Source organism: Myxocyprinus asiaticus, chromosome 23 (genome assembly GCF_019703515.2).
Source record: "Myxocyprinus asiaticus isolate MX2 ecotype Aquarium Trade chromosome 23, UBuf_Myxa_2, whole genome shotgun sequence".
NCBI classification, from domain to species: Eukaryota; Metazoa; Chordata; class Actinopteri; order Cypriniformes; family Catostomidae; genus Myxocyprinus; species Myxocyprinus asiaticus.
The window spans coordinates 15,919,491-15,935,773 of NC_059366.1; the positions used below are offsets into that span (position 1 = coordinate 15,919,491).

General features: G+C 40.1%; 1 protein-coding gene across 1 annotated transcript in view; it reads left to right on the top strand.

Annotated features, from left to right (window-relative positions):
• LOC127414321 (toll-like receptor 4) overlaps positions 1-15,756 on the top strand; it is a 39,148-nt gene extending 23,392 nt beyond the window's left edge. Inside the window, 4 exon segments of the mRNA XM_051652258.1 lie at positions 12,997-13,163; positions 13,271-13,399; positions 15,344-15,649; positions 15,651-15,756. Coding sequence (XP_051508218.1) covers positions 12,997-13,163; positions 13,271-13,399; positions 15,344-15,649; positions 15,651-15,756 — 708 coding nt within the window.
• Positions 15,757-16,283: the final 527 nt, after the last annotated feature.

A 16,283-nucleotide genomic window follows, 5' to 3' on the forward strand; every position in this document is an offset into this window, starting at 1 on the left:
GCCCCTCGATCTCATACTAAGAGGGCAGACATCTCCTGTGATGTTTTTTCAAACTTCAAAATATGCTTTTTAAGGGTGTGGGCACCAAACATGTTTCCCATGATGACACAGTGTAAATACCTATTTGGGAGAAATAGTGGGTCCGTGGGACTCTGGGGGCGTGGCACGAGTGGTCAAACAAACCCCCGCAAACGGGGAACCGGCTTCGGCGGCAGGACACCACGCCTCCTGGGTACTGGGATGGGCCGTTGAGAGAAAGCAGAGTGAGGGGAGAGGGGGAGGAGAAGAGAGCGGGGAAAACATAGGGGGAGGGTAGAGAGAGTGGGAGGGCTCTTCCGCCCTCTGGTACGCAGACAAATGGTCCTCCGTCAGTTGGATGGCTTCCTCCAGTGACGTCGGGCGGTGGCACTGGACCCACTCCGCCATTCCTTTCGGTAGCTGATGGGTCAGCTGCTCCAGCACCACTTGGACGATCACTCCCTCAACGTCACGGTCCTCCGCCAGCAGCCACTTCCGGCAGGCATCGCGGAGCCTTTGGGTGAAGGCAAACGGACGACCGTCGCCCTCCAACTTCACTGAGCAGAAAAGCTGTCTGTATTGCTCAGGGCTGCAGCCCACCCTCTGCAAGATGGTCTTTCTCAGGTCGTCATACACCAGGAGGCTCGCCGCCAGCAGTTGTTGTGCCACGAGTTGGGCTTCCCCGGATAACAAAGGAATGAGCCTGGCTGCCCAATGAGCACACGGCCAGCCCCAGATCTCGGCTGTCCACTCAAACAGATCCAAAAAGGCCTCTGGATCATCCTCCGCCCCCATCTTCATAAGTGCGGATGGGGGCATGGGGGCTGCTGTGTCCGGTGTCGTGGCCAGGGCTTTCTCCTGGCTGAGGAGGCTCCGGATCGCATGCCAGTCCTCTGCTTGAGCTTGAAGGATCTCATGGAAATGATGATCTTGTTGTTGGCATAGCAGGGCCTGATGGTGGGTGTGGTACAGTCCAGCAAGGGACTTGAGGACTTCGGCCAACTGCGTGGACTCCATGATGGCGTACTTTCCTCCGATTACCCGGGTTTCGGCACCAGTGTAAATGATTAGACGTAGGGTGGGAAAGGAGGACACAGGAACTGGGTTCTTCAGCTCAAAAGGTACAATTTTAATAAACTTAAAGGGCTTTTCAGCACAACACTCTTTAGTTAACAGCACAGCCTCTTTCAAACCAGTAGCTCTCCCCATCTCGTCCCTGGTGTGGTTGCTTTATACCACTCTCCCCACTGCTTACTGCAGTTAGACATTATCAGGCTCAAGTGTGTGCACCCTTACCGCTTTCTCTCCAGACGAACGCTCGACCACACCCTCTCTGACACAATATTCTTATTTGTGACCACAGGGGTGTTCGTTGGGGGTCAGGGTGGGGTTGGTGATTGGGGAGGGGTAATAGTGGAGGTTAAATGTTAAATGCTGATACAATGTATACATGTTGTGTTTTTTCTTTGTTATACATCTATGAATCAATAAAAAAAAATGTTAACTGAAAAAAAAATTATGCTTTTAAAGAATTCTATCTTGATCTCTATAGTTCCATGTCTTCGTCTACTGATGAGGATATTAGAAACTTTGTGGAACCATTAGAACTTCCTAAACTGACAGTTGAGCAAAACAATTCTCTTGATTCCTTGGAGGAGCTTGGCGAGGTAATTAAGGCCTTGCCTATAGGCAAGACTCCAGGGCCAGATGGCTTTGTCGCTGAATTATTTAGATCTTATGCTACAGAACTGGCTCCACTTTTGCTAGAATTTATACGGAATCATTAAAGAATGGAAAGCTGCCGCCAACCATGACAAGCCCGGATCAGTCTGATTCTTAAAAAGGACAAAGATCCAAGTGAGTATAAGAGTTACCGTCCGATTTCCCTGATCCAGCTAGATGTTCAAATATTGTCAAAAATGTTTGCTAACCAATTAGGTAAAGTTATGACATCTCTTATACATATAGATCAGGTGGGGTTTATTGGGGGCTGTAGCTCTTCTAATAACATTGTGTTTCATCCATATCATGTGGTCAGTAGTGAATGATCAGACTCTGGTCGCTGCCATATCACTTGATGCCGAAAAGGCATTTGATATGGTAGAATGTGATTATCTTTAAGATTTTGAAAATGTACGGGTTCAGGAATACTTTCATTAGTTGTATTAAGTTACTTCATAAACACCCGGTAGCAGCGGTACAAATGAATGGATTAATTTCAGATTATTTTACTCTGCAGCAATTTTACTAACAGCAATGCTGCACATGAAGTGCGGAACTACACAACACGTGGCGTGGGCGAGAGCGCCCTTAGGTGACAGAGAAGATAAAACGAGGAGCCAATATATTGTATGAACGATTTTAATGCACAGCAGCAAGACTTTTCCTTCTCTCTCTGATTGTAATTTTTAAAGTTCTCTGCAACAATCATGCCGCCACCACTTTGTTGTAACTAGCCAACAAATAACTTTGTTTAATTTATTTGTTCATCCAATATTTACTCACCATTTTCTGCATTTATTATTTTTGCTATTATTATTATTAGCCTTGTCGGTTAAAAATATAAAAAATATGTATACTGATATTAAATGAGCATAAAGTATTTAAATTGTATTAGGTGTAATTTCGAGATTGTCCAGCAGGTGTCTGCATAAGTCTGTCCTTAGCGCTGTACGACTACTTCAGAGCACTCGTTAGTCTACGAGCATTTTCAAGTACTAAAGTTACGATGGCTTTGGAAACGGGAGGCAAAACTAAGATGAATCGTAAGATGTATTCTACGATCTAGGCTTACGATGCTTTTGGGAAACGAGGCCCAGAGCTGCGCAGTGCGCTCACATCTGCAATTAAAAACGTGTGATTAGAAATTTGAACCTATTCACATGTGAGCGATAAGCTTTGTGTCTATCTTGGAAAATCCACAAATGTAGTATATTGACAGCGTTGGAACTAAAAAAAAAAAAATTGTGAAATGCGTCTGATGTCTACTTTACTATCGCAAAATCTCAGACACGTTTTCTGAGTGGAGGAAATGTTCCCTCTGCGCTGTGCACCACGCCCTATCACGCAGCTGCGCTCAAGAGACGCAACCCATAATTGATTGAGCTGTACGCAAAAACAAGAGCATTAGAAATTGAGGTGATCAAATAAAATGCAAAATATTATTCTGTTTGCCCGACACATCATGCATGAGTCCTTTATCTTGATGCTTGACTTGAAGAGAACTAGCTTAAAAATGTTGAACTTTGACACAGTAACACTGAAATCAAAATGTTTCTTGTAAAAACAACGTCATGTGTTCCTCTAATAGACTATTCATATTAGTAGTTGACAGATAATGTAATTAACAACATAATGAATATAATGTATAATGAATGTTAATAAAAATATTTATTAAAATGGTTGTATTTATTCTTGTAGTGTTTACTACAAAGCAGGAAATAGGAAAATGCATTTTCTTTGGTGTGTTGGAGTTTCAGAAAAGGCTAGAATTTCTGAACATGAATATTAATAGTAATACAAGTCATTATTTCAAAACATGAGTGGACTCAAGATGGCGCCGTGTATGGCTGCTGCGTTGCGAGCTCCGACACAACATAGCAATGTTTTGTTTGTTTTGTTTACAATTCTTATGTTTTTTGTCTTGGATGTTGTCTGCCTTATTGTCTACGACAGACAAACACTTTTGGACATTGGTTCAGCGATCTCACACCGAAAACCGGACTTCACATTCCTCAATGCCGACCCGCTGTTTACAAACACGCCAGCGGAGCCCTTTGTCTGGGCAGCACAGCCGCGGAAACGCAAGAGGAAAAGGGGAAACAGAGCCGGCGTTCTCATCAGAGTAAGACGCCGCGCAAATCGACCCCTGCTACCCACTATTCTACTGGCAAATGTTCAGTCTCTGGATAACAAGCTCTGCGAGCTGAAAGCGCGGATCTCTTTCCAACGAGAGACAAGGGACTGCTGCATTATCTGCCTAACAGAAACTTGGATGTCTGCGGAGATTCCAGACTCAGCCATTGAACCCGCGGGGTTCTCCATGCACCGAGCGGACAGAGCGAAAGACCTCTCAGGTCAAACTAGAGGAGGTGGTGTATGTTTTATGATCAACAAATCCTGGTGTGATCAGAGGAACGTACATTCCATCAAGTCTTTCTGTTCTCCTGATCTGGAATTTCTTATGCTTCTGTGTCGACCATTCTGGCTACCGAGGGAATTCACAGCGGTCATTATCACAGCTGTGTACATTCTGCCACAAGCCGACACAGACCAGGGCACTCAAGGAACTGTACGGGATTATAAGTGAGCAGGAAACCGCGCACCCTGAGGCCGCGTTCATTGTGACCGGGGACTTTAATAAAGCCAGTTTAAAATCAGTCGCACCAAAATATCACCAGCACATTAGTTTCAACACACGAGGGGACCGGGTTTTGGATCATTGCTACTCTCCGTTCCGGGATGGCTACAAATCCCTCCCCCGCCCACCATTTGGCAAATCGGACCACTCTTCCATTCCGCTTCTGCCCGCTTACAGGCAGAAACTGAAACAGGAAGCACCCACCCTCAGAACGATCCAGTGCTGGTCGGACCAATCAGACTCTACGCTACAGGACTGTTTTGATCACACGGACTGGGAGATGTTCCGGTCCGCCTCTGATGACGACATCGAGCTTTACGCTGATAGCGTAATGTGTTTCATCAGAACGTGCGTAGAGGAAGTGATTCCGACCAGAACTGTGCGAATCTATCCGAATCAGAAGCCGTGGATCAATAGCGATGTTCGCGCGGCACTTAATGTGCGGACCTCTGCTTTTAATTCCGGGAACGCGGAGGAGCATAAACAAGCCAGTTATGCCCTCCGAAAAACTATCAAAACAGCAAAACGCCAGTACAGGAGCAAGATTGAAGGACAGTTTAACACCACCAACTCTAGAAGCATGTGGCAGGGAATTAACATCATCACGGACTTTAAAGGGAATAAAAACTCCGCCATGAACACCGCTGCCTCTCTCCCGGATGAGCTAAATACTTTTTATGCTCGTTTCGAGGGAAATAACACCGCCCTCGCGGAGAGAGCTCTCGCGGCTGAAGCTACAGAGGTTAGTTCACTCTCCGTCTCTGTAGCGGATGTAACCCGATCCTTCCGACGGGTGAATATCCGCAAAGCCGCGGGTCCAGACGGCATTCCGGGCCGCGTCATCAGAGCGTGCACGAACTAGCTGGCTGGTGTTTTTACGGACATTTTCAACCTTTCCCTCTCTTTGTCTGTAGTCCCCACATGCTTTAAAACATCCACCATTGTGCCTGTTCCAAAACAATCAAAAATAACTTGTTTAAATGACTGGCGTCCTGTTGCTCTGACCCCCATCATCAGCAAATGTTTTGAGAGACTAATCAGAGATTACATCTGCTCTGTCTTGCCACTCAATCTTGACCCGCTGCAGTTTGCTTACCGCAACAACCGCTCCACTGATGATGCCATTGCATCTACAATACACACTGCTCTCTCCCACCTGGAAAAAAAGAACACTTATGTGAGAATGCTGTTTGTAGACTACAGCTCAGCAATCAACACCATAGTGCCCTCCAAGCTAGATGAGAAACTCCGGGCTCTGGGCTTAAACAGCTCGCTGTGTAGCTGGATCCTGGACTTCCTGTCAAGCAGACGCCAGGTGGTTAGAATAGGCAGCAACATCTCCTCATCACTGATCCTCAACACTGGAGCCCCACAGGGCTGTGTTCTCAGCCCACTACTGTATTCCTTGTACACACATGACTGTGTGGCAACACATAGCTCCAATGCCATCATTAAGTTTGCTGATGACACGACGGTGGTAGGTCTGATCACTGACAATGATGAAACAGCCTACAGAGAGGAGGTGCACACTCTGACACACTGGTGTCAGGAGCACAACCTCTCCCTCAACGTCAGTAAGACAAAGGAGCTTGTGGTGGACTTCAGAAGAAAAGACAGAGAACACAGTCCCATCACCATCAACGGAGCACCAGTGGAGAGAGTCAGCAGCTTCAAGTTCCTGGGTGTCCACATCACTGAGGAACTCACATGGTCCGTCCACACTGAAGTCGTTGTGAAGAAGGCTCATCAGCGCCTCTTCTTCCTGAGACGGCTGAGGAAGTTTGGAATGAACCACCACATCCTCACACGGTTCTACACCTGCACCGTAGAGAGCATCCTGACTGGCTGTATCTCCGCCTGGTACGGCAATATCACCGCCCACAACCGCAAAGCACTGCAAAGGGTGGTGCGAACTGCCAAACACATCATCGGAGGTGAGCTTCCCTCCCTCCAGGAAATATATACAAGGCGGTGTGTGAAAAAAGCTCGGAGGATCATCGGAGACTCCAGCCACCCGAGCCATGGGCTGTTCTCACTGCTACCATCAGGTAGGCGGTATCGCAGCATCAGGACCCGCACCAGCCGACTCCATGATAGCTTCTTCCCCCAAGCAATCAGACTTCTGAACTCTTGATCTCTCATGATCAATATACATCAGCACTGCACTTCATTACTCTTACTCTTATATCTCACACCGGCCTGTCATAAATTATATTATTACATTATGTCTCTCTTAACAACTGACTATCAACCGACAGCCTGAATGTCAACACAGTACAATACTGTACATTCTATATATATATATATATATATATATATATATATATATATACATACTTTTTTTTTATATATATATTTTAATTTTTAATTTTTATTGAATAATGTGTATCTATATACTGAAAAACAAAAAAACAAAAACAAAAACAGCGTATTGTATACTGTACAGTGTATGTTATTATTTGTATATTGTTGAGTGTAATTATGTGTATAACAGATGTTTAAATTGTGTTGTGTTAATTTGATGTTATTGTAAATTGGTATATGTCTCATCACTGTCACGACTGCTATGTTGATTGGAACTGCACCCAAGAATTTCACACACCATTGCACTTGTGTATATGGCTGTGTGACAATAAAGTGATTTGATTTGATTTGATTGATTTGACATGGTATGGATATGGGATTGATTATTTTGCACTCACTATATTTTAGTTTCTGTACTTGTAGAATGTTTGAAGGTGAATTTAATTTGGTCAATGTTAAGGGTTAGTCTCAGACAGCATGAAATTGCCACAGAGAATTCACAGCAAGCATGATGTAAATTGCAGCATAAATTGCAAGAGCTGTCAGAAAGTCCTGATTCTGATTGGCTTGTAGCTCTTATGAGATGCACAGGTTATCACTTTACCAGATAACGTGTTGTTTAGAAGTTACCAGGCTACAACGAGCACCTCTGTGGAATAACTAGTCGGAAACTACTTGACTTTAGGTTTGCCAAAGCTTGCAAAAAAAAAAAGTTAAACAGATTGTTAAAGTGATTATTTGAACGAGCTACCAGTTTGTTGTATGTCATGTCACATTAAATAATAAAAAGCAAATAATATTAATAATAAATTATAATATAAAAAACTCCATTTGGGGGGCCTCCAAATGAAATTCTGCCTAGGGCTTCTCAATGTCTAGAACCGGCCCTGAATCGCGATTGCTGTAGGTAGACATAGGCATAATGAAGTAGGGTGACCACAGTTTATTAAATTAATATGTAAGATGCAATTATTCCATTATGGCTGGAACATGGAACATGTATTTTTTTTATCTAACATTGTACCATGGTAAAAACTGAACCTTGTTTTATTTATTGCGTTTCCTGAACTACGTCAATATCTGCGTATTAATGTCCGGTGCTGAAGTAAATAATAATAAAAAGGACTTCTACACAGTTGAGGATTTTTTAAATCGGAAATGTATTGACAGACATACACTGAATAAACATTCAAATAATCTTAACTAGGCTAAGACATTATTAATTAGCCCTACTAGCAGAGACATCTCTGCCTATCTTCATCTGTAAAAGCTAATTTTTTCTAATATTAGATAAAAAAAAATACATGTTCGTGGGATAGGCTCCAGTACCTTCACAACCTTACATAGGATAAGTGGGAATAAATGTGTTTTTTTACAACAAAAAATATAGGCTGAGTTTCACGATAACAAGTTGCAACTTAATTAACGCCGCTCGTTATTTTACATAGAGAATGCCTGTTTCCCAAAACAGCACTTAGATTGCTTGTTATAAAGTAGAACTTAAATGCTTCGTTATGGGAGCTGTCCGGTCCAACGCCGAAACCTTGGCCTATATGTCCAGGAGTTTGTCTTCTCAACATGACAATAATCCGGAAATACTGACAAGCATGGAAATGATATGTAACCTTGTTGAGACGCTGAAAGTTAATGACGATCACTGCATTTAATTAAAGAAATGATGACTTTGGTAAGACAGGGTTTCAAGTTGATACTCAACTTTATAGAGTTTGATTGAAATGCATGTTTGTGAATGCACGCAATGTGAATCATAAGGGTCCCTAATGTTGCCAAAAGTTTGTTTCTTTTTCTGGAAACTGAATGCACACGGTATTGTCATTTTTCTGTTTCATTTATTTATTTTCCTAAATTAAGTTTTTGAAACAGTGAATGTAAAACCTGGTGTAGTACTTTTTGTCAGTTAGTGCAAATTGTCCCTTCATTTACTTGTGCATTTGTCTTCTGGATATTGGAAAATAATTATGTAACATCCCAAAATAATTTAATAAAGTTAAGCCTAATATTAGGATATATTAACAGGCCTACCAACTCCATTGATAAGTGTCATTAATTTGTTTAGGCTAATAAATTAATTATAATGTAACACGGGGCTAAATAGAAAATAAATTTAGCCTTAAAGAATGGTTACATTTGTGAATGGCAATTGTTGTTAAAGTTAAAATTGTGCTTCAGTTCTTGAACACAGTTTTCCCTTGGCACACCCAAAAAGCCTTGTTTCTGGCTATGGCTTTACAATGATCCAAATATATCAATACAAGTTATTAAATGCTCCTCATTCTCTGATAATCTGTGAAACATGCAAGAAAGAAGTTGAACATATGACTTGAGCAGTTCAAAGCCCTTGTTAATTTAGGAAGTTTTCACGTTACTACTTTGATAGCGATGCTTTTTGGGAAACGCACTGTAGAGCTTAAGTACTACTTTAGCGATACTAGCGTTCTACTTAGTGCTACGGGAAACCCAGCCATGCACAAATAAGTGAAATGAGACAAAAAAGCTTCCAATTCGGGACTGGCCACCCTACTACATTATATGCCTAACTACACAGCGCTTCAAACATCTGAGTTATGTAATAACCTGGACAATGTATCGGCAACCTTTTTATAAACATTTTTAAAAGCAAATGCATTCCACATACTGGTCTGCGCTTCACTACAATGGTCCAGTGGGTCACGCTGGGTGCGCAGATTCGCCACACCTTTTGATAGAGATTTTGATAGCGGACATAAATAAAACAGGCTGTGTGTCTAAGAAGTAGGCCAAGTAATTTTGCGTGCAGATGCAAGGGACATCAATCAGATCAATAAGCTATTTCTAAAACAGACAACTACTATTTCTCTGGCACACGCAGGTTGCAAAACCCATGCCTACGCAGAAGAATGTTGGCACAAAGCCCTCTCTACAGACAGGGCTTTGTGTCTATAGACCCTTTCCTGACTAGTACGGTTTGTGTCGCAAGCATTCCTTAGGATTGTTTGATGAGAGATATGTAGTAGCAATAAAAGTTGAGCAGCAGTGGATAATTATTCTGTTGCATGGCATTGAGCAACTGATGACGCGGGTTGACCAATCAGTGGAAAGGCACGTTTCATGCCCACCCACATGTGCAAATCAAATATTTTTCTATTTTCTACCCATGAACTATTTTGAAAAACAATCAAAACGTACACGGCTGTTCTCTACCTGTAGCTTTGATCTTCAGCAGTCAACATCCGATCACATTGCACCAGCTACTGGTGAGAACTAATAGCATCAGGTTGAGATTGTGCATCAAAACTCTGCTGCTTTTCCTGCAGTTCCCGGATGTAGAAGGTTGAATTTCCAACCGAATTTGAAGTGAATTTTGTTAAAGCGAAACAGAACGGGCTGAATTTTACCTGTTGAAAAATCTAGATTGAATTTTCAAATGAACTGAATATTTTGGAAATGAACTTTGGAAGGTGAATATTTATCGTTGAATTTTTAATAACGAAATTATGAAATGTTTTCAAATGAAATATTCAATGTTTAAAAATACAACAATGTTAATTTCAGCCTGGCAAAGTGCAAGCACTGTAAATGCAACATATTTAAATGCAAGCACTGATAATACAATGCATTTATTTTTTCGATTAGAGCAATTCAACATGCTTTTTATCCTTCAAAGACTTTAGTCATGAATTTACTTCCATAGTAGACATAGTAATACGAAGTGCCTTCACCTTGCCACCAGTGGTCATCTCTCTCTTCTGTGTTGCTGTTTCATTAATAGTCAACATATTAGGGGGCCTGGGTAACTCAGCGAGTAAAGACGCTAACTACCACACCTGGAGTCGCGAGTTCGAATCCAGGGTGTGCTGAGTGACTCCAGCCAGGTCTCCTAAGCTACCAAATTGGCCAGGTTGCTAGGGAGGGTAGTCACATGGGGTAACCTCCTCGTGGTCGCTATAATGTGGTTCTTGCTCTCAGTAGGGCACGTGGCAAGTTGTGCGTGGATGCAGCGGAGAATAGCATGAAGCCTCCACACGCGCTATGTCTCCGTGGTAACACGCTCAACAAGCCACGTGATAAGATTTACGGTCTCAGACGCGGAGACAACTGAGATTAGTCCTCCGCCACCCGGATTGAGGCGAGTCACTACGCCACCACGAGGACTTAAAGTGCATTGGGAATAGGGCATTCCAAATTGGGTTGAAAAAGAAAAAAAATATTCCATATATTATTTGCATACCAAGCAGAAATGTTGATGAAAATACTACAAGGACCTATTCAGTTCTGGATACCTTTGGTCTAAACAGTTATTAGACAAATATTAACTACAAATACTTCTATTTTCTAGATTAGTAATATTTAGCTAAATAATTGTTAGTACTAAATAGTGACTAGTCAGAAATAAGTGTAACCCTCTGGTGACAGGTAAGTATACTATTGTTCAAGTACTGTATTATAGGAAACCTGTGTGCCCAGCTTTTGATGGGGAACTGGCTGGATTTTTCTCTGCAATCTTACTACTGGGAAAATTTAAATATACATTAAATTCAATTAGCACGGTGCCTCAAAGTAAGAAACTATGTATAATATCTTTTTGTCTCAATAAAATAAACTTTCTGTCTTGTGTGTTCTTTGTATTTAAACTATTTCAAATGTAAAACTCTAATTAAACACTACAGATATTTGTAACAATTAACAAGTTATAGATTAACAAAGAAAATAAATAATAAAAAAAAAAAAAAAACTTGTATATAAATTCACCCCAAATATAACAATTGAGATATTATTCCCTTCTCTTTTCTTGAAAGGTTCAAATACTTTAAATGACTCCCTTTTCCCTCCCAATATTCAATATCAGTTGTTCTTCGAATGTTCAAACTCAAAACACTAAGCTTTGAATCAATTCCAACCGATTCACAAAGCAAACAATGATCCAAAAGAACCAGTATTCACATTCAAATAAAACAAATCAATTACAATGAATTAATGAACCGAATCACACTCTCCTTCCATAGATAACCCTCAAAAGAATCAGTGTTCAAACGATTCAGTTAATCACTTGTTCAAACGAATCAAATGTTCAAACGATTCAATTGTTCAATGATGCAAAAATAACCAATTGTTCAGAGTTTTTGACTGAAACAAGCGCTTGTGTCCTCTTTTACGTTGGGGTTCATAAGAAATACTCCTTGATAGTAGTTTAAGCAACTTACGATCACTTGCAGCGGTGTTTGTCTCCGTTTCAAGGCAAGTGTTAAGCAAATAAACTCGAAACACTCAGGTAAACTCGCAAAATAAAATTACTAGAGGTCGAAAATACGTTTTAGCACTGTTCTTGAGTAATATTTAGGTGAACTATATTTGAAATTACAAATCATTTGACTCTTTTTCGGACACTGCTCTTGCACACCTCTCATTCAAATCATCTGAGCGCAGCGCCAGTGTTACCAACTAGCTTCAATGGAAAGTAGCTAAAGCCTGCTCAAAAAGTCGCTAAATGTCGCTAGATGATGTCATACGCTAATTAGCATATTCGTGCCGTCATCGCATCCCATTTGCATTTTGCATAGTGTCCGCCCTTTACGTGTTTGCTTCTCTGTGCTTACCGAAAATACTGTAATACCCTATTAATTCCCTACATCTATCAATCACAGAAAGTCGCTAGATTTGTCGCTAGGTGCTTTTTTTTAGTAAAAGTCGCTAAATCGGTCTGAAAAGTCGCTAAATCTAGCGACAAAGTCGCAAAATTGGCAACACTGCGCAGCGCGTACTCTTTTTCTCCCCTCCCCCCACAGACTTGGTAAGGGAACACATTCAAATTTCTGACTGGCCCATTACATGCAATCAATCATCCCAGTATGGACATTTTACTGGTTAGGTTCTAGAACAGAGAAATACTTAATATACAATATATGTCAATTTAAATACACCATATTTCAAAGATTACTCATGTAAGCACAAAATACATTAAAAACAAAAACATTAAAGCAAAAATAAAGATGAAAATATTGAGTGGGCTACATAAGTACTAGCAATTACTTAATGGATAATGGTGACTATTGGAAAAAGTACTAGTATCTAATCATTAACAAGTAAAATTGAAAAAGATACTAGTCACTATTGGAATACTTACTCAAACCTAAAAAATTTACTAGTAAAATAATAACACCATAGTTGTAGTTTTTTTAATAATTGTTAAAAAGTGCTTGCCATATTAATTATACTTCTGAACATTTTAAATTAATATAGAAAAAAATATCAGTTTTCAAATGGGGTCAATATTAAAACTGGAGATGGTGGATTATGTGCTTTTGATCCATTTCTAGATAATAACGAACATGGACTATTCATGTGCTGGGAGAAAATTGACCCATATTCCTGCAAGTCTTCCCATCACTGTGAGGACTCTGGATTTCAGTTTTAATTTCTTAAACCCTTTACGTAATTCTGTATTTCCTCTATTGTTCAATTTACAAGTCTTGGATCTTACAAGGTAAATCACTACTAGTGATCATCAGACATTATTACATTATAATTTAAACAGATCTTGTCTTTATATATATATATATATATATATATATACAATCTTTGGTCTTTCAGATGTCACATCCGTTACATTGATGATGACGCTTTCTACAATGTGAAGAATTTGACTACTTTGATTCTCTCTGGAAACCCTGTTGCACATTATGGATCGGGGTGCTTTAATACTTTACATAATCTACAACGGTTAGTTCTTGTGGATGTTGGTCTCACTTCCTTACAGCTTCCCATGAATAATCTAACCAAGCTACAGGAACTTAAATTTGGAACAAATAACATTCAGTTTATGACTCTTCCTTCATTCATGAGCACCTTCAAAAACTTTACATGATCTACATGCCAATAATATATCCATCATAAAAACTGATGACACCGTTGTGTTACGAGAGATTGGCAGAAACATGACTTTAATACTCTCTAGGAATCCATTATTACACATAGAACCAGGAGCTTTCAAAAATATTTATCTCAAGGAGCTTCACATACAAGCTGCCTTTGCCTCATTGAATGCGCTAAAGGGATGTCTACAAGCACTTACTGGTCTCACTGTTGATAAACTGTTCATAGGAAGCTACAGAATGGTAATGGCAGTGAAAGTGTCAGATGCAGATTATCTTGAAGGTCTTTGCTCATTTTGTAATTAATTGTTGCTGAGATGAGACTGGAGATGCTGGTTCTAAATGCAGGCTTTTAATGAAGCTAGTAATAGTGAAACAAACTAACACGAACTAACAAAGAAAAGCAAAACTAGAGGATATATATACACACAAGGGCTAATGAGGGAATGGAAAACAGGTGAGAACAATGGGGAACAGATGGCAGTGATGAGGGCAGTGCGTGATGGGAAACGTAGTCCGGTGGAAACACTTAAAAATAAGAGTCCTAGGAAACACAAGGGAGAAAGACTGTGACATTTAATTTCAATGAAGTGTATTTTGTTCAGAAAGAATGGTCTGACTCTGAAATGCATGTGTTCCGCTGTATGGTAAATGCAACAAAAATCACAGTGAAAAGAGGAAATATCAAAAGCATGGAATATATTCCATTTCACCGTCTTAAGGAACTTTATTTAGGACCCACATCATTATCTGCCATTCCATTTATTTCAAAGATACCAAGTTTAGAAAAACTGATGGTGAACAATAACTTACCTATGACATTTTATGGCATCAGTGACTTGCCTCTACTTCAGCACGTGGATCTTAGTGGAAATGCTTTGATTTTAAAGGGATGCTGTTCCAAATTTTTCATAGGCACCCCAAATATCCGTTATATGAATCTTAGTCGAAACTCAGAGATAGGATTGGGTGCAAAGCCATTTTCTGGACTTGACTTGGTTGAGGTGTTGGACTTCCACCATACTAAACTATTTCTAGTCTTTCACTATGGAGTTTTATAAGGCCTGAAGAATTTACATTATTTGGATATTTCCTACACAAGTATCACTTTCACAAGCTACATGACTTTTCGGGACCTGAGCAATCTGACTGTGCTTAAAATGGCAGGAAACCGTTTTAGTAGAGACACTTTGAGTTATCTATTACAAAATCTAACAAGTTTGGAGGTTCTTGACATCTCACACTGTGGCATTGAGGAAATCTCCATGATATCATTTAAAGGCATGCAGAAACTCCAGCATTTATATTTAAGTCAAAATAAGTTGATGGTTTTGGACTTTTTGGTCCAACCAGATCTCAAACAACTTACATCAGTTTATGTCGATAAAAATAGCATTACTAGCATCTCACCTAATGTTCTCCAAAATTTACCCACAAACCTTTCAGTGTTTGATTTGTCCTCTAACCCCATCGATTGCTCCTGTTCCCAGACAGATTTCATTTTGTGGATTACTGAAAACCAGAAAGTTTTGAAGGAACTAGATAACATTATATGTAAAACTTTTTCACCAAGCTCAGATCTGAGGGCAAATGACTTTGACATTAACAGCTGTGTGCACAAGAAAAGGCTCACAATTGGTTTAGTGATATGTTTTCTCACTGTGGTTTTTGTTATATCACTCATAGTTTATAGATTCCAGTTTCATCTGAGATATTGCTGTATACTTCTGAGAGGTTACAGGTCTGCCAGACAACAAGAATGTTCCTATGATGCATTTGTGATTTTCTCCAGTTATGATGAAGTCTGGGTCATGAATGAACTGGTGGAAAATCTGGAGAACAGCTTTCCACCTATTCAGCTTTGCCTTCACATGCGGGACTTTGAAGCTGGGAAGTCCATCGCCTCCAACATCATTGATGAAGGAATTATGGGTAGCCGTAAGGTCATTGTGGTTGTATCTCAACACTTCATTGATAGCACCTGGTGTCGCTTTGAGTTTGAAATGGCCCAGTCCTGGTTTGTCATGGAACGCTATGCCAACATCATCATCATCATCATTCTGGAAGATGTGGAAGAGAAGAAAATGAAGAAAGTATCTAAAGCATCTAAAAAAGAACATGTACCTGAAGTGGAGCAGGGACCCTTTGAGTAGATTAAGATTCTGGATTCGGTTCAGGAAAGCTATTATTGCCACAAAGCAATAATATGAGCAATCTGTATGCATACGTATGTGTAGGTACAGTATACATAATTAATTAAATAAACTGGTGTTTCAGTTTCAACCAAGAATTTAAAATTGCTTATTGCATTTTTTTTTTTTTTTTTTTTTTAGTGAACCATTTTTAACAAGGCACACACTCTGTAATGCCATTGTTCATATTAGATGCCACAAAAAAGGTATTTTCCAGTTTAATTCTATCATATTGATAAATTACATATGACAATAATGATTTCTCAGAGACTCTTTTAATTTAACTTACCTTGTAACAATGGAAATTGCCACATTGCACAGACATGTTTACAGCTGTAAACCACAGTCTCCAACTTCTCCTTAGTTAACAATGAACAAAATAGCCCTTGTGTAAAGATGTTAATGTTTATGTTGTATTACAAAATGTCCTTTGACCATTTGTGTCATTGCTTTCCTCTTTGTTATGACATCAGCAGTCACACCTCTTTTGGAGATGTCACCCTAACCTGGTAAACTGGTCTATCACACATGGTTCACATT